Raw genomic sequence first — 22,879 nt, forward strand, 5'->3', positions numbered from 1 at the left:
CGATCTGACAGAAAAAAAAACCTGAGGATTTTCCCCGATCATGCGTTAAACTGATAGTGAACCCTGGAATCCGGAGGGACACAAAGCCCTCTCCCAGCTTTCCTTTTAAGCTGTGCAAGCGTTAGCACCGATATAGCGCCCGCTTCCCACCTTTGAATGCACCAAACAAACCGGACTCTTTAACAACACGGGACACCTGGCCCTTTCAGATCACAATCCATGAGTCATCAGGAGGCGAAAAAAAAGATTCCTGATTTTATTTGGAGTTGGACAGATCCCCGGCGGTGGAGTGAAGACAAAGGCTACAGAGGGAGAGCAGGAATGGGCCCTGGCACCTGACGTCCCGGCTGCTCAGACGAGGATTAGCATCCAATTTGCCCGTCGTTTCCCGGCTCAGGCCTGAACCAACACGGCGGCGCTTCAAAGCGCCAGATGAAAAGGAGGCCATGGATGGTCACTGGCTCAGAGAAGCTCTGTTTAAAATGGCAGGGATAAAAAAAGGAGGCTGGTTTTTGATGTGCCGTGGAGAGCAAGGCTCTTCTTCTTCTTCTTCTGCTGCTGCTGCCCTGCGATGTTTCAGTTTCAGTCGGGAACAGTGGGAAAAGGTGCTGCATTTGTCAATGTTCTGCTAATGTAAAAAACTCCAACAATTTCACAGTTATGGTGTTTCCATTAAATAGAAAACGCAATTAAAATAAGACACTAAAAACATGCCAAACATGATCCTCCTACCACTTCCTGTCTTCCTCTTTTTTGTGGTTTCCACCAGCAGTAACATCCGGTTGTTGATCATGTGACTCGCATGACACGAAAACAATGTTTCCATTGCGGTTTTGCAAAATAAACCAATTTTATAGTTAGAAATTATTTGGTAAAATTTTGAGTGTTTGAAGAGTAAAACAACAAAATTCTTAGAGCTTCACCTTTTGAATTTTCAACAACAATGTATTCACCCTCCACACACACAAATAAAACATCAAATAAAAACAATAAAATAATAAAAATCACACCTTTTTGTGCAGAAAGTCATGAATATTTATTTGCTCGGGGTTATGAGATTACAACCACAAGGACACTGTGCAAAGAAAGCAAACACCAAGCCGCGCCGACGGAGCGTTTCACGGACCGAAGGGATAAATCTGCATCATCAGTTCATGCTACAAACACACAGAACGGAGGCAGGAGGACGAGGCACACACAAACCAGATGGATAAATCAATACACTTAAAAATATTCTGTTCATTTAGATTCTGCCTTAAAGATAATAAAAGGGGCTTTTATTCCTTTCAGAAACCAGAGAGACGCCGTTTAGTTTTCATGCAACGTTGAGGTGAAACATTTCCTTAAAGATGCTGGAGAAAAAAATACAATAATAAACAAACCGTCTCCCCACAAAGCTGCTGCCCGTTACGATGCAGAGATTTAAAAAACAAACATTTCTTATAATAAACAAGGAAGGATTTGGAAAAAGTGTTTAACTTTTTTAAAACTATCAGAATATAATAAAGGGAGGAGCTTATAAAGCAACATGTAATGATGTTTCCATTCATAAAATAAAGAAACAGCAGACTGCATGTCTAACCGTCTGAATTTCATGTTTTAACTTCAGTTTTTTTATCAACTTTAAAAATGGTTTTAAAGTTGTGGCTGTTAGTTTAAGTCAAAAGAGAAAAGTTTTGTTTTTTATCTTATTTCATCCACTTTCATCAAAATAAAAGCTGACATCAGCATTGAAGGTGGATGTTTCTTTAACTGTTGATTTTTATCTCCCTCTGTGCGTTAAAATAAAAGATTTATATTATTACATCAATTTTAAAGATCAGGTTTTAATAGTTTTTCAGGAAAAGAACAGTTTTATTTCTGATTTATAAAAAAAATAATAATATCACCGCTTACCCAGAGTAATGAAGTAAAAATATTTCTAATGTTGTAAAAACTTCAGAAGATAAAAATAACCGGAGTAAATAGAAAAACTGTTTGTCTGTCTGGTGCTCTGGGAAACACAAACAGCTCTTCATTAAAACATAAATTACTAGTTTTGTATATTTCAGATCAGTTTTATCGATTATTGTTGGAATCCCTTAAACTGCGCCCGTCTGACTGCATGAAGTAGGCAGAAATGTGCCAAAGTCGCTCCATTCGCTGATGTAAAGAAATTCAATGGTCCTAAATTTTTGTTACAAACTGTTTACAGGAAAAAAAGAAGACATTAAAGATGTTTTTCTTTTTGTCTTTTGGAAAACAATAATAATAAAAAAAGATTCTTATTGATCCTGCAAAAAATGAAACATTTCTGTGGAGTTACTGTGGAAAGTGTGCGCTTGGTTAGAACTGGTGTAAAACTAACAGGATGTGAGGAAAACAACTTCCTGCTGGCAGTCAGACATGGTGGAGGAGGTGTCATGCTGAGGGGCTGATCAGAAAATCCCAGAGAAAATTTTTTCTCAAAAGCACATCACTGAACGACTGAAAATAAAGACAAAAACTAATTATTTATGCATGTTTTGGAGGGGTCTAGTCAAAACCTTGATTTAAATCAAACTGTGGTTGTTTTAAAACAATCCTGCAAAGAAGAGTCATTATGAAGTTTGCATCGTTTTTTATTTACTCAGGTTATTTTTTTTCTGATATTAAAATTATTTTGATCTGAAATATTTAATTTCACAAAAATGATAATAAAAGGAGAATAAATCTGTAAAGGGGGTAAATACTTGTTTTCAGCTCAATGTAGCAGTTTTTATTTTCTAAAGAAAGTAAAAGTAACTAAAATATACTTTGAAGCTGATTAAATTTCTGTTTAGAATATAATAACCAAGAAAAATATAATTCATTATGACTGAATATAATTAAAAATTATTTTAAATTTTGTCGTCAAATTAGATGCTTTTAGGTACAACGGGAGCTGAAATGTATTTTAACTGTAATTATCAATATTATTGACTTTCCAAGACAATTAAAACATTAAACTAAGAGAACAGCGTAACCCTAAACAATTAACAGATATTTAATATTTACCTGAAAATGTTTTTTTTTTTTTGTTTTACTCAGTTGAAGTGGCTCCATTTGGGAAAAACAAGATTTTTTTTATTTTAAATTTTTACCATTTCGAGGAACAAAATATGGAGAAAAAAAAAAAAAGAAAACCTGAAACTGCTTTTCTCTCCCCGTGAACGTAAAAACAAACTTTCACCAATATATCAAATTTTATTTGTCTTAAATTAATGTGGGGAATATTCATAAACTTTAAGATGAATTCATAAAATGACCAAATGTGCGTCTTTGTTTTTCATATAGAATTTCTTCTGTGCCAGACATAAAAATATACTAGAAAACTCTAAAAAACAAGATAATAAGCTGATTGGTATTGCTGTAAGTTACTGATTGATTAGTAATATATTTTAAAGAGAAGATAAAACGCACTACAAACAGAAACAAAGAAAACAGCATGAAGCTCGATAGAAAATGAAGATATTGTTCTTTTTTTAAGTGCAACATCCTCACGCTGCTGCAGCTGCTGCAGCTGCTGCTGGTCCTCCTCAGTCGTCGTCGCTTTTGCTTTTATCCGACAGATCCTGCAGGAGCAGAGAGAGTCGACAGTCAGACAGCAGAGGAGAGAGGCGTTTGTGTTTTCAACTTTCAGCTGAACATCAGAGGAGGAACTCTGGAAAAAGGTCAGACTACAAATCCTTCCATGTTTTCGTTCGGTTTCAGTGCTGTCTCCCATGCTAGCAGTTAGCTTCCAGAAGCTAAGCGCTAGCATGGGAGCATTTTAAGCCAAGTTTTCCTTGGACCTCCTCCTCCGTCCTGCAGTTCCTGGATGAAAACAGCGAGGCGCAGCGACGGAAACATCTGGCTCAACATCAGAACCGGTTCACAGTGTTAACCTCAAACATCCTTTTTCCATTTCCTGGTTTGTTTTTGGATCTAAAGTTTACAGAAATGGCACTGAATGATGAGCGGCGGATGATCTCAGCTGGTAAAAAGAGTTAAACCTCCAATAGTAAGAAATGCACTAGAGCTGGAAACAGAAGCGTTCTGAAAGTGGACCGTTCTGCTGTAATCCCTGTTGGATGAACATAAACCTACGTTATCGTCCTGGTCGTCGTCGCTGTCGTCGTCGCTCACCACCGGCTTGGCCTTTCCGCGGCTTTGCCTCTTCTTGCCTTTGTCGTGGCTGCGTCCGTCCCGACCCAGCTTGATCTTCACTCGCACAGACTTGGCTGAACAAAAGTTGGAGAACAGAACCAGGGTTAAGTATCGCTTCCAAGCTGCAACGACTTTCTGCACTGCAAAAACACAAAATCCTACCCAGTATTCTCAACCAGTGTCTAGTGCAAATATGAAATTGAAATAAAATAAAACTAAGTTACAAGTAGCTTTTTCAACGAGACAGGTCTGAATATGTTCAGAAATCTGAGAACAAATTAAGGCTTAAAATGGTTTTTAGTACTTGAACATGTAGATTTGTTATAACAAGTTTCTTTTTCAGTTCAAAGTTTGACAGCTGCAGCGGTTTGGTGTTTTCAGTAGGAAGACACTGAATCGACCTCTAGCGGTGATTTCTAATGAGATGACGCGTGTGTGTGTGTGTGTGTGTGTGCGTGCGTTTTAAAATCAGTGTGTTACCTTCGGCCTCTGAGTCATAGTCGTCATCATCATCCTCGTCGCTGTCATCCTCGCTGTCTTCGTCCTTGGCGATCTTCTGTCTGGCACTCTTGAAAACAGACTGGAGAACAATGGAGTCCTCGTATATCTGTTATTAAAAAAACAAAAATGTCTTTGAACTGAAGGTTAGGAAAATGCTTTAAAGTGGCAGCAGCGGCCGTTTCTCTGCAGAGCCAAACAGACTGAACCCTTCAGGACCAGAAGGCTCAACTATGAACGACAAATTTTAAAATGTATTTTGGGAAGAAAAACATTTTTCCCTCCATTTTATTAAATAAACACAAACTGCATGTGTGAAAATGTAAAAATCCCAACAAAGGATTTAAAGAAGATCCAGATTAAGTGCAAAGTGATGAAATATTAAGGCGATTAATCAGATTAATCGATTATTGTCAACTAATCTGAATCGGAGTATACAAACTCATAAAAAGGTCTTTTACTGAAAGAACAACACAATCAGAGCAGCAATTAAGCCACAACTGTTTAAAAATATACATGTTTTATTTATGATATAAAAAAGGACAAAATATTTTTACAAAGAAGAAATCAGCAGGCAGTTTTAACTTCACCAAATTCTGTAAAGAAAATGTTACTCTCTCTCATTTTAGACAGAAAATTTTATTTTCTTATTCAAAAAATTAGTTTACATGAATTTGAAATGCTAATCAGCTCCTCCCAGTACAAAAAACTAAACAAATAAATGCTAAAATACTTTGTTGCCATGTCCAACTGTCCAAAAGTAAAAAATAAGACAAAATGGGTTAATATGATGCTGTTTGCTCCAGAAGACAATATGCAGTAGAAATTATGATGAACTGTTGTCAATTTCAGCACAAAGCACAACAGAAAGCACTAAAGTGTGAAAAAAGGATAAAGATGTGGGATTCTGCCACGGACGGACGGACGGACGGACGGACGGACGGACAGACAGACAGACTTGTTTCCTGCAAAACGCTGAGATGGAAAACTGCAGCGTTGATCTGAAAGCGTGAGATGAATGAGGATGAATGACAGAAACGGCGTTTCGTACCTGGGATCCCTCCAGGTTGAAGGTTTGTGCGTTCTGACAGAGAAGCATCACGTCCTTCTCAAGGTCGCCCAAACTTCGGTATTTATGGTTTCTCACACGCTCCTGTTATCGGCAAGGAAAAATGTTTTGCTTTTTAAGTTATCTGCAATCACACTGAAGGTTACATTTTCTCATGTTAATGAATCGTAAACCTACAAATAATTATGATCAAAGCTGCTATAAAACGTCCTAATCTCAGGAAAATTATTCAGAAACATCCAATCTCCCAAAAAACCGTAGAGATATTTAAGTGGTACCAAACATTTCACAAGGCAGGTTAATCAAAAGCTCTTTCTAAACCAGGATCTTATTTTTAAGTTTGGGCTTAAAATAAAAATGTCACTCAGCAAACCTTGATCTTCTTGAAGTCGACGGGTTTTCTGATCAGCTCGTAATATTCTGGCAGTTCCTTCCTGGACGGCAGCTGCACAAACACCTCACTGAGCTGCCTGCCTGACCTGGAAACAGAAAATAAACCTTAAAACTGGGATCCACAGGTCAGAGAACAGACTTTAAAACACTGCTGCTGGTTTATGAACCTCTTCATTAAAGACCTGCTGCACATCAAAATGTAACGAAAGTTACATTTTAACTTTTTATTTTTGTGCTTTTCTGATGTAAAGCACTTTAATTGCCTTGTTGCTGAAATATGCTACATAAATGAACTTGACTGATTGATTGATTGATTAATGACCAAAAACTCTGACTAACTCAGAAAAATTGAGCTTTTTTCTTCTGAAATGTAGAAAAGTGGATCAGTGTGTAAACAACAGAGCCGTCATAAAGACCAGAAAGATAATTATGACCCACAAATGTGAAAAAAAAACCTGCAAAAACTAGAGCAACAACCAATTTATGGAGAGGATAAATATATAAGTGTGTATTAATTATCAGATTTGCAGGTTGAAAGATAATTTTACTGAAGCAATTCAGTCAAATACAGTTTTATAATTAGCAGCTAATCAGAAGAATTCCTGTTTTATGATGTTTACAGGAAAAGGGAAGAACATATCTGCAGTTTATACCTTTCATTTTTAATAAGCTCAGTCCTGATCATCTTGCAGACATCTACATTTATTAAAGTTGAAGTTAAAAGGTTGTAAAACCAAGTCCAACATGTTGGCAACCCATGAATATTTATTTGCCAGCTCATGTACAAGTAAAGATTACCAGGGTTGTTTACTACCTGAAGTTTCCCCAAAGCTGATTTCCCCAGAGAAAGAAAGAAGAGGGAACAGATTTTAGTCAGGAGGCGTCAGAGTTTCCTCTTCCACATTCATCTTGTAAACAGACACACTTGATTGCTTCTGTCAGAAATGTTTTCTCCCACAAGTTTTCAATGCCAACAACTCAAGCAGCTCCAAATCTGAACCATCTGCTTCAAAGCGCCAACATGATATGATCGCTTCACTGGCGGTATGTGCCAGCAGACTTCCTGTTGTCGCGTTTACAACCAGCCTAATTATTACCTTTCCAAAATTTGATACGATCTTCAAAGTATGGACAGGAGTTTTTGACTTTAATCACAACTTCAACAGCCCAGATGGGGTCAAAATAAAAAATAAAAACAAACCAGCATCTTTTCATCCAGATGTCTCTCATGTTTGTCCTGGATGATTTGAGAAACGGTTGGATAATACGGCTAATGAAGAGTCATAAAACGATGGTCTAGGAGGGTTTGCTATTAATCTTCTTAATGATTAATCTTCTTAATGACAATCTGTTAGTCGAGTGGACTCTCTGCTGCTGCGTTTGCTGAAATGCCTGCAGGAGTTCTGGAGTGTTTTGCGATTAAAGCGACACAAACCTCCAAGTCTCCCATCAGAAAGTATCAATGCAGCCAAAAAAGTTTTTTCCCTTGAAGATTTTCTTTTTAATGTCAGAAAAAGCAAGAACTTCCATCACTGGTGACAAGTCTCTTACATCTCCATGGAGGAGTTTTGGCCAACTCGTTGTTGCAGAATAGTTTGTGATGCCGCAACGTTCTAATCAGTGATGAGATTTAAAAACGTCTTCTGATTATTCAGTTACTTCTGCGATGTACAATGTGTGTAAAGTTGAAAATGTCTGAATAAAGTGGAAAGCTGTGTGAACTGCAATCTGCCACAATGATGGATAGGATTCAGATTTTTCCTTCACTGTTATTATATATATATATATATATATATATATATATATATATATATATATATATATATATATATATATATATATATATAAAGTATTTTTTAAAATCTGAATGTAAAATAGTTACTTGATGCTATAAATCAAGTAATGTGTCTGGAAATATATAATGCTCCTCACCTGTAAAGTGTGATGTAAAGCTCCTTCAGACTAGTCAGGAGAAATTGGCAAACACCTGGTGGAATTGCTGAGCTCATTATAGGAGCTTCTTCTCAAAGCAAAACGTTAAAAGCGGAGCCATGTTGTGATGATTTCCTGAAGGCGGAGTTTCAGAAAGAGCAGGAGCTTCTTAAAGAAACAGGGGCCCAATTTAAGGATGCTAAATCAGGAAGTGGAGCTTCATTTTAGTCATATTTGATATTTATAACAACTGAAGGTAACAGTTGTATGATTGTGCAAACAAATGGCCCAATATGCCTGGAAAACACCTATTTTTAATAAAAACTTTTAGATATGTAGTCATAAAGATTATTTTCTAGTTCAAGTATTTATTCATATTCTGTTTTAGTCTCTTTGTTTTCTACTTAGATGGAAACCAAAATCTCTAACCTTAACAAAAAAGGTTAAAAAAAAAGGTAAAACATATAATATGAACGCCTCAGGAGTCTCAAATATCACCTGGGCCTGTAGTCTGATATAATCTGTAAAGTCCCCTGGATCTCTTCAGATGTCTGCCTCGCAGTGTGACGATACCATGAATGATTGCAGTTCCTAGAAACCTCAGAGCTGCTTGGTTTGTTTATTTACGGCTCTTGATGTGAGATCAGGAAAACAACTGATCCCAGAACAGTTCTCTGAAGGTGTGGCGGCTGTTTATCTGCTGAGATTTCCACGCTGATAAACCTCCATGTGAGGAAATTAAGCTCTGTTACTAGGCTACAGTCATAGGAGTTTCACAGTTTGGATGTTGTTTTGTTTATTTATTTGGAGGAGAAAAGACAAAAGTCTTCAGTTTGGTGCTTTGGTCTCAACTGTCCCACTCTATTCTTTGTTACAGGCCAACAAACGCTTTGAGAATTACCATCAACGACAGAGGAAGGAATTTGACTTCTGGATTTATAAAAAATATCCGGTTCAATCATATCTGAGTGGCTTTTCAGCTAAAAGTAAAAACCTGAACATTATTACAGGGTCAGCCCGCATAAAAACTGATTTTTTATTTCCTATAAGTAAAGATTTTTTAAGAGAGGCACTAATTAAAGTCTACAATCAGGATTATAGGAGGACCGAAGGAGTTTTTCTCCTGCTGCCTGAATGAAAATTCAGCCGCCATTAAAGCAGCAAAGGGTCGAAGTCATTTACTTATTCAAAGAAAAAGATTCATCTTTTATTGAGTGAATCTGAAAGAATCCCAGTGTGGGCTGATCTTTTTATTATGACTAAATCCTATCAGGTTCTCCCAGGATGTGTCTGAAAATAGGTTAAAAATGAAAGGATTAATAATGAAGACTTAAAGCAGAAAAAGATTTACTGTGGTTCATTCGGCACAGCAGAAAACTGAGATTAAATTATTAAAAATAAAATCTTTTAGATGTCCAACAATAATTTTGTCTTTTCTCCAGGTTTGAAAGTAAAAAATACATACCGTTCTTTTTTTAATGGGGCACTGTTATATATTTTCCAAGCAGATAGTGGCAAAATCAGGTAACTATGTTACCTTCAGTTGTTGTAAAAATGCTGCATATATCAAATATGACCTAAAAAAAATTTGACTTCATAAATAGATGCCCTTAAATTGGGCCTTTATATCTTTAAGAACTCCTGTGATGACTTCAGGAAGTCATCACAACATGGCTCCTTGTTAACCCTTTAACAACGTTTTTAACCAGTGATGCTCTGAGAAGAAGCTCCTATAATGACATCAGCAGTGTTTGCTAATTGCTGCTGGCTAGTCTGAAGGAGTGGAGAGGGGGAATAGCAGAGGAGGGCTTTTCTGTGAAACAGAAGGTTGGAAACTGCAGCTCTGAGGAGGAGCTTCGTCCTTGAAGGCGGGGCTAGGTCCAACCAGACGTTTTGCACAGCTGACTGGTTGCCATGGAGATTAAATGATTTCTCAAATATGCATGAAAGAATCAAGGCAACACTCCAGGTTTGTTTTTGATGAATAGCATTAAAACATGATGAACAGCAGAAAAGAAAGATTCTTTTCACTGCCCCTTTAAAATCCACATAAACTGATCAGTTTTCATCTTTCCAGCTACATGTAGCAATGCTGCAGACAAACATCACGTCTGTTGAGCTTTCAAACATTCGTTGGTCATTCTATTAAAATAAAAATGTTATCATATTAACATTTATAGTTTTATTTTCTTAAGAAAGGGTTTTTCTGCAGTGCCAAAATCTGCTGCAACAGAGTTTGAAACATCAGTTTTGTGAGAAAACCATTGGCTACTTTATGGAAATATATATATCTTTTTTTACAGGCGTCGTATTTCAGTGCTTCATCAGTAGCTTCATGGGGTTCCCTCCTCTTCCATCAGAGTCATTCTGAACATTCACACAGCTCAATGCACAATCAGTGTAATCAGTGTTTTCTATATGGGCAGTAACTGACACCGCTGTACAAACACAGACACACACACACACACACCCACACCCACCCACAAACACACACTCACACACACACACACGCAGCTTCACTCATTTAGCTGCTTGTGTGAACAACTGGCTCGCCTTTTTTCAGTCGGTTCATTGATATGGAGACAAACTCAAACCAAATGGGTTGGGCCACATCTTCCGACATGGAGCCAGCACAGCAGAACCAGAGGCGGCCCGGCGTGGCGCCGACATGGAGGACGATGATTAAAAATGTCTGTTGGACATGTCCTTTATACGAGTCCTTTCAGAACCACTTTGGCTTCAGATTCTGTACCTTCCTATCGTCTCGGACCAGATTTCCTGTTCTAACCTGACAACAAGAAGGTCTTTTCATTCACACAACTGATGCTTTCTCTTTTTTCAGTTATCACAGCAAGAAACTGGCAACCAGGCTGAAATCTGGCTCCAGTAACAGACTCTGACCTAAACATTCAGAGCCACATAAAGACAGTTACAAAGTCGACCTTCTATCACCTGAAGAAGGATTAGAGGACTAAAGTCTCAGCAAGATCTAGAGAAACACATAAACATTTATCTCCAATCCCATTGATTACTGCAACAGCGTCTTCACAGGTCTGCCTAAAAAAACAAAAATCGATCAGCTGATCCAGAACGCTGCTGCTGGCGTTCTGACTAAAACCAGGCAGATGGAGAACATCAGCCCAGTTCCAAAGTTCTTCCACTGAGAGAATAGACTTCAAGATGCTAGTTTATAAATCACTGAACGGCTTAAAGATCTGCTGTTGTTGCATCAGTCTCCCAGATCTCTCAGGTCTTCTGGTTCTGGTCTGCTTCCAGAACCAGAACCAAACATCAGTCCAAAAACATGACTCTCAGGTTAACTGGTTTCTCTAAATGTGTGTGTGTGGTTGTTTGTGCTGAAAGCATCTGCTGCCCTGCAATGGACTGGCGACTTGTCCAGGCTGACACCGCCTGTCGTTCGAAACGTTTGCTGGAGATCGGTACCAGCACCTCTCCCGGCCCCAGGAGGGACCAGGGTGTTAGAAAATGGGTGGATGGATAATTGACTGTCCAGCGACATTTGTTGTCATGACGGGCCGAATCATAAGCAGGTTTTTTCAGCTCTATTTATTGCAATTGTTTAATTACTGAGACAATTTCTGGTCTAATAACCGGCCTAGCAATATGTGTATATTAGCATTTATTTAGATTAAACTTGTTGGTGGGGAGAGTGTGGACTAAACAACATTTTCATGTCTCTGGGTTGTGTTTTGCTGTTTAAAGGGAAGCTGCTCTACAGAAAGCCGTACCCATCTCTGTAGTTGATGACCGTGTCGATGATGGTGTTCATCTGCTTGATGAGTTTGGGCGGGTTGGGCGAGAGCTTCTCGGCCGGCGGGCGCCCTCGCCTCTTCTTGGCCTTCATGCCGCCGTCGTCTCTGCTGGACGAGTCTTTGTCCTGACGCCGTTTGCGTTTACGCTTCTTCAAGCGGATTTCCTCCTCCATCTCCTCCAAGTTCCCGTCCTCAATGGCCTGAAAGTCAGAGCAGAACAGAGACCGGGTTCAATGTTACTGAGCCTCAGTAATAATAGTGATAACAAATGTTGCTGGATAATAAATAGTCCCAGAAGTTATTGTGATAAATGATGATGTTGCTGTTTTGAGACCATTTTCAATTATTATAATGGTAAGACTGACATAATAACAAATCAACACGTTCTAAAAATCAATCAACTATAAATTCTAATAAACATTTAACACTGGAACTGGAAGACATTTTAAATATCCAAAATAAATAAACAGAAACAACAAATAAAATTAATTATAAAGTCTTGGTGCACAAAACTGTCGATCACAAAAAGGAGCTGATTGAGACCAAAACGCCAGACTGAAGACTTTTGTCATCGACTTTTTGGTAGAAAGGGAAAAAGAATAAATCATGCAGAGTCTTCATGATAATTTATTTATGTTGATCTTTAAAATGTCTTCCAGTTCCAGTGTTAAATATTCATTAGAATTTAACGTTTATTAATCTTTGAGAATGTGTTCTTGCATCATTTTGCCATTATCACCAATTTATTACTTAAAAATAGTCTCAAAACAACAATATTATAGTTTATCAAAAATAACTTCTGGGACAATTTATCGGACAGCAAAGTTTTTTATCATGACAAACCTCAGTCACACAACCAGATTATCACTATTTCAGATCTTTAAAACAAAAAAACATTATCTATTAACTAATATGGAAGAATTAAATCATGACACTTTTTTCAGTCGTATCATCCAGCACTACTTTCGCTCCATGAAACTATAAATGTTTTAGTTATTTACACATCTGTCAGTGTTCCACACACTTTAATTTTTCAGAAAAGAGCATTTTCACCCTGTTTTTAAACCATTAGACGTGCAGCTGAACTTGGAGTTCACCTTGTGGAGGTGGTTTCTGTTCCTCTGTCGCACGCAGCCAGCATGCCGGCCCACATTTTTCTTCCTCTAATGAGCGTTTGTTTGAACCTCAGCTGACTCTGGTCTCAACATCCTGTCACCTTGGCCTCAAAGTGTCTTTGTTCTAATCCCGTTTTTCCCTGAAGCCTCTGAGCAACTCAATAAAATTGATTTGTTGAGCTTTTGGTGTTTCTCCGGAGGAAAAGTGTTTATTTGTTGTTTGTCACCAGCGTCCCACAAAGCTAAACTTCTAATTATGTTCATAAGTTATAATTATATAATGTGAAAGTAATAAATAGCCTCATCATACATTTAAAAGTGGAGAATTTAAAGGGATGCAGTTTTTAAAAAGTAGTTTTTCCAACTAGGCATCAGAAGCTCAGCAGAAGCAAAACTGACAAAAAGAAACAACTTGACATTCTCTTGTTTTTCTGTAAATCAGAGAAAATTTAAAACCAGCAGCACAGAAATCAGACGTGTCACATTTCTGTTGCTCCAAATAAAAAGATCACAGAGTGGTTGAAACCAAATCGATAGTTTTTATCTTTAGTAAAATAATAAGGGAGGGTGAGCATCGACTGGAGTTTCCTGGCCGATCAGTCTTTGTTTTGTCTGGAAAGTCGCTAAATAAAGGGACAGTGGCTGAAATTAAGATCTATCTGGTATATTTACAACACACAATATCAGTGGAAAAGACATGCAAGTATCACTGATCTAACAAAATTAAGAAAAACGTGGCTGATTTATTAACGTTCTCCTAACTAAGAGTAAATTATTTGAGAATCCAATTGTTATTTTTGAGATAGTATCACCAGACATGAGGAGTAACAAGTTACATTTACTCAATTAAATCAAGCAAAGTTTTAACTCTTGTATTAAAATGAAAGTTAGAAAATGTTGTGGATCAAACAGAGAAACAACTGTGAAAAAAATAATAGTGGCAATAATTACTGATCATAAATAAGTAATAAAAACAATAATCTGTGTGTTTGTACAAGTGGAGGAAGACGCTTCCTGTTTTTAAACTGAAGAAGGCGTCCACCACCGACACGACGACTGTTGTAACCGATTCACATAATTAACAGGAAACAAAAGATTAATCCAGCTCTTCAATGAATAACTTTAAAATTAAACTGCCTTCAAAAATCAATATTTATAGCCAAATAAAATATTTAGAGAAATACAGCAACAGAGCCAAATAAAGGCATCAAAACAGAAAAATGTTTTTTGCAACACTAATCCTAAACTTCTGATAACTGGGTTCAAGTTAGAGTGAAAAAAGCTCTAATTTACTATAAATACCATCATCTGCTGTAATGATAGAGAAGCCTTCAGTAAAATCATAAAATAAAACAGCGGCTGATTTAAATGATTATTATTATTCACATTCTATATTAACATATATTGCTTTTTCAAATAGGAAAATCTAAGCAACTTTGTTTGAGTTTAACTTTATATTTATGTCCCAGTTTTGAGTTTTTAACATTTGGTTTAATTAATCCCATGTTAATTAATGTTTGCAGGTTTTGTTGGATAAATCGTAAATGACAGAAAGTTCTTACTCGCAGCCACTGTTTCTCGGTCAGCGCGTCGCTGTAGTCCACGTCCCGCCGGCAGCGCGACCCTCGGCCAAACATCTTCTCCTCCTCCTCCTCGTAGGTGAGCCTCTCCACCTCGGCGTCGTCCTTGATGATCCACGACGGCAACTCGTCCTCTTCCATCAGACGAGGCTTACGCTTCGGGTTCCGGGCGTCCTCGCGCCGACGGTCCATGTCCATGCGCTGCAGCACGACAGACAAACGAGCAAGAGGAGCTCATAAGAAGATTGTTGTTCTTTCACTTTGTTTTACATTTGATTTTATTTATTAGGGAAAAAGGTTGAGTCATGTTAATAAATCACTTAATTAGGAATAGTTAGATAACAGAGTACACTACAAGAGTTCAGAAAGCAACACAACAAGCTTGAATCTAAAGGACTTCCAACAACAATTTGATTACACTTTAAATCATTTTTGAATATTTCCAATAGGAGTACACAGATTGCAGTTTTCTGGACAATTGTCTTTTTTTGTTGTTGTTCTTTTTGTTGTTCTGAAATGTCAGTGAGTTGGTAACAGCAGAGTAACTATTGTTAACTAAAAACATGCAGTGGTGACCTGGTGGGGCTGGTCGAAATAGAAAGAAACCAAAATGCTAAATGTGAATTCCACTGAAGTTTGCAGGAATCAGGTTGTTGTAATGCAAACTGACGTCTCTGTGCAGCGAGTAGAGAAATGATGAAATGCTGACAGATCATCAGTGTTTAATGTTTTTACTTTCACAGAATGACATTTCAGTAAATGCAAATGAATTTCTTACCATGAACATATCAAATTCGTCTTCATTACGCGCTATCATCTGGTTAAGCGTTTCATCATCAGGGACCTCGTCTTCATCCTGAAACAAAGCAGAAGACGTCGTCATCAGGACGGTCTGCGTCACCCAGTTAGGATTTCAAGCATATTTACTGCCAGACAGAGAAAAACTCAAGTGGCTGTTCAGATTTCAAGTAGGAAATAAACAGCTAAGGAAGGATTAGAAGGCCATAAAAAATAACTGAAGGGCAAATTATTTGCACATCAAAGAGACGCCCTCATTGAGCCGACAAGGATTTAATTAAAGTTTTCCAAACGCATAACACACAGTTTACCTCAAGAAGAACAATCAGCCACTTATGTTTCTTACAGCTGCAGCACTTAAATGACGAACTCGGATGAACAGGATGGTGTCTGAATGATGAAGAGCTTTCCTACCTCGTTCTGCTCCTCATGCTCTAAAATGGCCTGCAGGAAGGCGCGCCGCTCGTGGCTGGAGGATTTCTGGTCGAACATGCCGGCCTGGATGACTTTCTGATCCACGTTCAGTTTGTATTTGGCAGCAGCCAGGATCTTCTCTTCCACACTGTTGACGGTGCAGAGGCGCAGAACGCGGACCTCGTTCTGCTGCCCGATGCGGTGAGCCCGGTCCTGGGCCTGCAGGTCCTGCAGTTACAGGAGAAAATGTCATTAATAGGAAGTTGAAGGCATTTACACTGCATGCGTCTCTGCTGCGCTGCGCTGTCAATCCAAGAGGTGGCTGAGGAGGAAATGTGGAAAATGAGAAACTGTAACATAAAGCCAGTGATAAAAATGTTATAAAATACTGTCGCTCTCAACTTTAACTAATATTTTTTATACTCTTTCACTTTATCTGTGACTTGAGCGAGACTTGAACTTGGTTTCAGAATTAAATCCATGTTTTGTGTGTATATGTAGCATTTATGTATAAACAGATCCATATGTTCATTAACTTAGTTAGTATTTCTATTAAATGTACTCTGACGTCTCTGTGCAGTGAGTAAAGAAATGATATTGTGCTCCTAAAATTTCCTGTTGATTTTTTAAGATTGACTCCATATTTGCTCCAGCATCTGGCAAAAATGGAATCAGTCCTAATTTTATGGGATAACGGTGCAGAGGCAGCATAAATGCCCCCACTGACCCAACAGTCCCAGAGTACTGGGACTGTTTTCTCTGCAACCACTGCAGACGTGGCTCACCAGCCTAAGGCTGGACCCGTCTCGTACCTGCACACCTTCAGAAACAAACGATAAACAAGATTATGTTCTGATGGACGGACCTGATGCGGGTTCCAGTCACTGTCAAAGATGACGACGGTGTCGGCGGCCTGCAGGTTGAGCCCCAGGCCACCGGCTCTGGTACTGAGGAGGAAGATGAAGTACTGAGATCCTTCCTCGTTAAATTTCTTTAAGAGTGCGGCTCGGTCCTCGGATTTGGTGGTTCCTGAAAACAAGGATCTCGTTACTGATTTAAAGATTTACTTTATTTAAACTGAAGCAGAGAATTACAGAACATTTCAGGGAAGAAATAAATTACTCACTTCAGGTCAGACTTGCAGAAACTATTCATAGGAGTTGTTAGTATTTGACTGGTCAATCATGGATCCTATCCAAACTAAGGAAAGTTTTAATTGGATGTCATCCAATTAAACTAACTAACTAATTGGTCAATTCACTAATTAGTTAATTAATTAGTTCACTAATTAACTCTGGTTAATCAGTGAACTACTAAAAGTTCTTTCTTTAATGCTCAACCAGTAAAATTCTGGCAAACTCAGTATATTTCACAGCTGTGATCTTACCATCGAGGCGCAGATACTGGAAGTTGCGATAGCTGAAATAATCCTCCATGATCGTCATCAGAGACGTCATCTGGCAGAACAGCAGGACTCTGTGTCCAGTGGCATGGAGCTTTGGTAGGATCCGATCCAGGAGCTCAAACTTCCCAGAAGCTCTGTACAGATCATGCCTGATGGAGACAATGGTGTTTAAAATGATTTACCTGCTCAGCTGCTGCTTCTTTGTAACATAAAACAAATAAAAAGTGTTGCTAAGAAGAAATGTGGTGGAACATTAAACCTTTTGCACTTGTAAAACATTCACACTTTGCTCATAATCTGCCTGAAAAACATCTAAATATTAATAAATTTACATTTACAAATGAATGAGGAAAGCTTGCATGTCCATACAGGGTTGATTTGTATGAATGTAACGAAAACATTAACAATAAAAAATTATACTTTAACAATCACAGATGAAGCAAAAGATAATAAATTTTTAATCACAACACAAAAGCCATAAAAAACCCATAAACCCATTTAATACAGAAATCATTTTCCAAATCTAATCTGATCAGGTAGTTTTATTTTATTTTCCAGAATCCAAAACTGTTTTCTTTCTGCAAACTACTCAACTCCCTCAAAAACAAATATTTTCCATTCAGAAAATTATTTAGATGTGAATATAATACAACAGCAATATTACACATTTTATGCTTTTTTTTATTTGATCAAAAAATAATGTCACTTAAAAACAGAGTTGTTTTTTTACAGTCACCAGAATAAAGAACATATTGATATGTTTACTTATACAAAATCACCTGATATGTTTAGTGTGTCCAGGAAAATAATGAAATATTAATGTAAACTAATTTTGGCAACAAAAACACTTTGAAATCATCAACCAAGTGAAAATAAAAATACTTAAATATACAGATGAAACAAACAGACTGTCTGTGTTTTGGTTTTTAGCAAACTGGTTAAATAAAGACTCATTAAAGATAATAATGATAATAATATTAAAACATAATACCAGCACTAATTAAAACAAAACCCTGAGCCGTACTGTAGAATATTTCTGGTCAATCGGCTTCATTTTCACTCCTGTGCTTTATTGAGTCGTCTTCTTTCACATTCATGGCCTTTTAAGTTAGATGATGAAATGAGCTGCGATGCTGTAGAAATGAAGGGCTCTTTTATGTGTAACTTACCCAGTGATGATGCCATTCGGGTAGCCCAAGTGCTCAGCAAAAGACTCCTGAATCAAAGAAAATGTCAGATTTTCATTAGAAAAAGGTGTGAAGTCCTCAAGAGAAAAAAAATATCTGAGAAGATCTTTGAAAAGAGCATTTTGAATTACCTTGATCTAAACAATGAACAAAGATAACAAACCAAAATGTTCAAAATGGAAGATAATGAGGTTTTAACGAGAAACCTACACAAACAACTCCAACTTTTAATCTACGGTAGCCCAGAGAGCAGACACAGCTACGTCAGAAAAACTGACATATCTGTAAAGGAGCTGAACTCATGAACATGAGGAAACATGTTTTCCTGTCAGCAGAGCTCACCTCTATGTGCTGGAACATGTACGGATGGTTGCAGATCTTCTTCAGCTGCATGATGGTGTTCATCAGAGTCTTAGCTCCGCCTTTGCCCTGAAGAAAATAAAAATATTGTTACACTTTGTAGTGAATTTAGCTAAACTAACAGTGACAATAACCAGCAGTAATTGTTCACAGTAGCTGCTCTCACAGGGTTTCTGCAGGTTTCACCAACTCAAATCTAAGACCATTATGAATAAAGATATATAAACATGTGATGCTCTTGATGTTTTTATCCTTTGCTGTTGTCCTTGTATGGAGTAACTAACTTAAATGAAGCATGTAATCAATCAATCAATCAATCAATCATAGTACGAGTTTCACTTTTTGATTTGAGTTACTGAACTACCTGAACTTTGAATGAACTTTTTATATTTATTTTGTATGTTATCAAAATGCACGTCTACACATTAGGCTGAAAAGTGTTCAGAAGAGGCTCCTTTGATGTAAAAACAGCAGGGAAGCGTCAGTGTGAGGATAAAAGTCACCTTCTTGTCTTTCTCCGAGCCGTCGGTCAGCAGGATGCCTTTCTGCATGTGGCGGTAGAGAACCCTCTGGATGGCAGACATGTCGCATTTTATGACGTATTCCACCTGACGAGTACAAAACAGGAGGGATTATCAGCACAGTGGAGACTTTCTGGCTCAACGGAACAGAGAGAAAACAGTGAACACAAAGTGAATGAATGGAAGGAACCAAAACAGATTTTTTGACAACTTCGTAAGGAAGTTAGTTCACAAGACGTGTTATTTTCCCCAAACTGCACATTCCTGACATGGTGACCCCATCACTGTTGATAATTAACAGCTGCAGCTGACAAGTTGCATATATCAGCAGTTAGAGGCTGGCAGCTTTAGTTTCCCCTCGAAAGGAAAAGTGCCACTAAAAGGTCAGCAAAGACAATGTTACTTAAAGAGAAAGTTTACTTTAGAGACAGCTGGGCAGAGATTCAAATATGATTTAGAAAAAATAAAATCAACAACTCTCTGAGGGAAGCAGGTGCTGCTTTAGGATCGCTTGCACCAGCACACCAAAACATTTCGTCACCATAAAGAACAATGATGAAGTTTCTCTGTTGAAAATATTCTCTCCAGATTTCAGAAGGTTTTTTTCACCACTGATGTCAGCCGGCTTCAAAGAGGAGGAACGTCTGAGAAACGACTTCAAACAGGGCTGGGAAACGTATAACCATTTAAGTATTTCAGATCAATACACATAGATAATTATTGATTAGTTTTTTGGTTTTAAATTTCGGTCATACTGCCAAACTAGCAGAGATTAACTAGAGATTTCCTCTGCCCACATCACCCAGAATGCCGTGCGGTTCAGTGAAATTATTGGACATTCTTTTCAATAATTTTATATTTACCAATAAAAAATAATAAAATGAAAGTTTGGGGATTCTGAGCTCTGGTCAACGGGCTGCATCACCTCCACATGTCAGAGATTTTATAACTTAACTGTCACCCTATAAACGCCAACATGTCCATGAGGACAGCGGCGTCATCGTGACAGGTAAGGGGTTAAAAGTCGAGCAGCAGATACATTATCTGACATTTTGCATGTCGTAAACAGAGTCACGCAAAAGTCAAAGTAAACATCTCACTTTCTCGGGCAGCTGAGACTCCACCTCCTTCTTCAGCCTGCGGAGCAGAAACGGGCGCAGCACCTTATGCAGACGGCGGATGATCAGGATGGTCTCTTCCTCGTTAAGGTCAACCTGAAACAGACCAGAGGCAGAACCTCAGAGACCGGACTGGCAGAGACCCGGCAGTCAGACTTCCTTAATATAAGAATAATGAGTTTGTAGCCACAGTTCAAATAAAGGAAATTCTGAAAGATATTTTAAAAGGAAAGCTGTTAATTTAAACCCATTTGTAAGGTTTTTCTAAGCTGTTAAGAATACTCTCACAGTTAGAAGAGCAGCAGTTTAACCAGTTACCCTCTCTCCAGTCATGGCGAACGGCGCGTTGAACCACTGCTCAAAGGTGCTGCAGCTTTTAAAGATGGTGGGCAGCAGGAAGTTGAGCAGGGCCCAGAGCTCAGGCAGCTTGTTCTGCAGCGGCGTCCCGGTGAGCAGCAGGCGGCGCGGAGCCACGTAGTGGGTGTTCAGCACCTGCGTCAGCTTACAGTGGTGGTTCTTCATGCGGTGGCCCTCGTCCACGATCATGTACTTCCAACGGATCTGGGTGGAAGAAAACACCGGCGGTGGAGTTAGAACTGAAGCATCGTTAAAAACAGCAGCGGTGATGAGAACTGAACACAGGAAATATAAGAACTTTATGGAAAAAAACTAAATTATTCCCTGGCATCAAACTTATCCCTGAAGTTCTAACTAATAAAATACTGGATTTTCCAGAAAATACGCTGAAATCCTGTCATAGTTTTCAGGTTAGGGCTGGACAATAAATCAATAACAATATATATCACGATAGACATGTGATCCATATCAATAGATAATATATCTGACATAATATTTTATATTATATAAATAGAATATTCACTTAAAAGGGATCCAGAACCATGCGGCCTTCTGGGAAATGTAGACAGAAAAAAGACTTTGTCTGCTAAACCTCTCAGCTAGCTAAGCTGTTGGTTGGTAACTTAGTATTTCAGATATTTAAAATAATAATCAATATCCACTGATATACATCATCTTCCTGACTCATTTTTTGACTAACAGGACTAAAAAATACAGTACATGTGATTTCAGTTTAACCAAAGAAGGAACCATAAAATACTGTTTTTGTATCAGTTATTTAAATTATTTTACTAATGGGGTTTGCATTAGCTGTAGAAATAAATGCTTGAAATTCATACTTTTGGAAGTTAATAAATTTGTAGATTGTTATTTAGATGCACCTTTTTTAAGATGGAAATGTGGAAAACATTTCCATCCATCTAAACTCCCTGCTCTCACTCTGAGGGACATCAAAGCTCTGATTGAAACCAGAAGTTCAATACTGCAAAAAGAAACAGATGCTTTTAATTTTTTTAATGCCGCAAAGCTCATTATTTCATTCAGGACTTATTTAGCAGCATTGTAGAGAAATAAAAGTCAAAGAAAAACAACTGAATATAAAGATTTCTTTCTAAAGAGAGCCAAAGAGTGTGTTTTCTGAGACAGAGATGTGGTGAAAACTTGCAAGTTCAGAGCGTTTTCAGCCAACGGGACGCATCTTTGATCTCTTTTACCTTCGCCAGGATGTGCTTGTCCTTGATGATGTATTCATACGTCGTTATGAGGACGTTAAACTTGCCGCTGCGGAGCTGAGGGACGAAACCCCGACGCAGACCAGGAGTTCCCTTAAATGGAAAAGACAGAAAAAAAATAAAGTTAGCAAAAGAAAAACAGCTCCGGTGAAATAAAACAATAGATTTGATTTTACCTTGTAAGCAATTTTGACCACAGAAGGAGCCCATTTGTCAAGTTCATAAACCCAGTTGGACAAAGTCCTGAAAAAGAGCAAATGAAATGTTCCAGCTTGAACTTTCATCCCTGGATGGTGTGAACCCGGAGCACTCAAAGCGTCTGTCTTCACAGGCAGCAGCTGAAATTACTTTAAGAGCCACTTTGATTCCTTCATGTGCAAAGATACAGGAAGGAGAGGGGAGAGATACTCGAAGATTACTGCAGAGAGGATGGGCCACCTAATTGGACGACTTTTACCAAGGTTCAGAGAAAATTGTAGACATCAGACAGAAGAAATCCTCCAAGATGGCCGGAGGATTTCAGCTCAGATCAAGACATTTCTAACAAAACGTTTTATTAAAAAATTAAGCTCTCCTTCCCAGAGGTCGCATTAACAGAATAGTTTCCATATTTGACTATTTTTTTTAAACGACAGGAAAATTGAAGACCGTCGGTCATTTTACAGGTTATAATTCACTTACGAGAGAGGAACTATGATGAGATAGGGGCCGTTGAGCCTCTTGTGCTCCATCAGGTAGGTGATGAGGGCGATGGTTTGGATGGTCTTCCCCAGGCCCATTTCATCAGCCAGGATGCCGTTCAGGTCGTTGTTGTAGAGGGACACCATCCACTCCAAACCCTGGATCTTAAAAAGATACAAACAAGAAAACATTTCAGACGCAGAGCTGCAAAGTTTCTGTCGCAGAAAATGACACTGCAGATGAAACCACATTTCAGTTCTGTTTCTTCCTCTGTAATTCAATTCTAGTTTGTTCGACTAG

At 38.2% G+C, this 22,879-nt stretch overlaps 1 protein-coding gene across 1 annotated transcript in view; it reads right to left on the reverse strand.

The window, feature by feature from the left end:
- Positions 1 to 1,011: 1,011 nt before the first annotated feature.
- The window catches only part of smarca2 (SWI/SNF related, matrix associated, actin dependent regulator of chromatin, subfamily a, member 2), a 37,759-nt gene continuing 15,891 nt past the window's right edge, over positions 1,012 to 22,879 (reverse strand). The window contains exons 16-34 of the mRNA XM_044112073.1: positions 22,580 to 22,743; positions 22,075 to 22,141; positions 21,881 to 21,991; positions 20,628 to 20,870; positions 20,292 to 20,405; positions 19,174 to 19,278; positions 18,653 to 18,739; positions 18,293 to 18,339; positions 17,106 to 17,272; positions 16,584 to 16,747; positions 15,719 to 15,946; positions 15,285 to 15,362; positions 14,489 to 14,707; positions 11,788 to 12,011; positions 6,087 to 6,192; positions 5,696 to 5,797; positions 4,627 to 4,753; positions 4,087 to 4,220; positions 1,012 to 3,572 (exon numbers count right to left, since the gene is read on the reverse strand). Of these exons, the coding sequence (XP_043968008.1) occupies positions 3,537 to 3,572; positions 4,087 to 4,220; positions 4,627 to 4,753; positions 5,696 to 5,797; positions 6,087 to 6,192; positions 11,788 to 12,011; positions 14,489 to 14,707; positions 15,285 to 15,362; positions 15,719 to 15,946; positions 16,584 to 16,747; positions 17,106 to 17,272; positions 18,293 to 18,339; positions 18,653 to 18,739; positions 19,174 to 19,278; positions 20,292 to 20,405; positions 20,628 to 20,870; positions 21,881 to 21,991; positions 22,075 to 22,141; positions 22,580 to 22,743 (2,523 nt within the window). The 3' untranslated portion in view covers positions 1,012 to 3,536. The remainder of the gene's footprint in view (positions 3,573 to 4,086; positions 4,221 to 4,626; positions 4,754 to 5,695; positions 5,798 to 6,086; positions 6,193 to 11,787; positions 12,012 to 14,488; positions 14,708 to 15,284; positions 15,363 to 15,718; positions 15,947 to 16,583; positions 16,748 to 17,105; positions 17,273 to 18,292; positions 18,340 to 18,652; positions 18,740 to 19,173; positions 19,279 to 20,291; positions 20,406 to 20,627; positions 20,871 to 21,880; positions 21,992 to 22,074; positions 22,142 to 22,579; positions 22,744 to 22,879) is intronic.

This window comes from Gambusia affinis, linkage group LG03 (genome assembly GCF_019740435.1).
Source record: "Gambusia affinis linkage group LG03, SWU_Gaff_1.0, whole genome shotgun sequence".
Lineage (NCBI taxonomy): Eukaryota > Metazoa > Chordata > Actinopteri > Cyprinodontiformes > Poeciliidae > Gambusia > Gambusia affinis.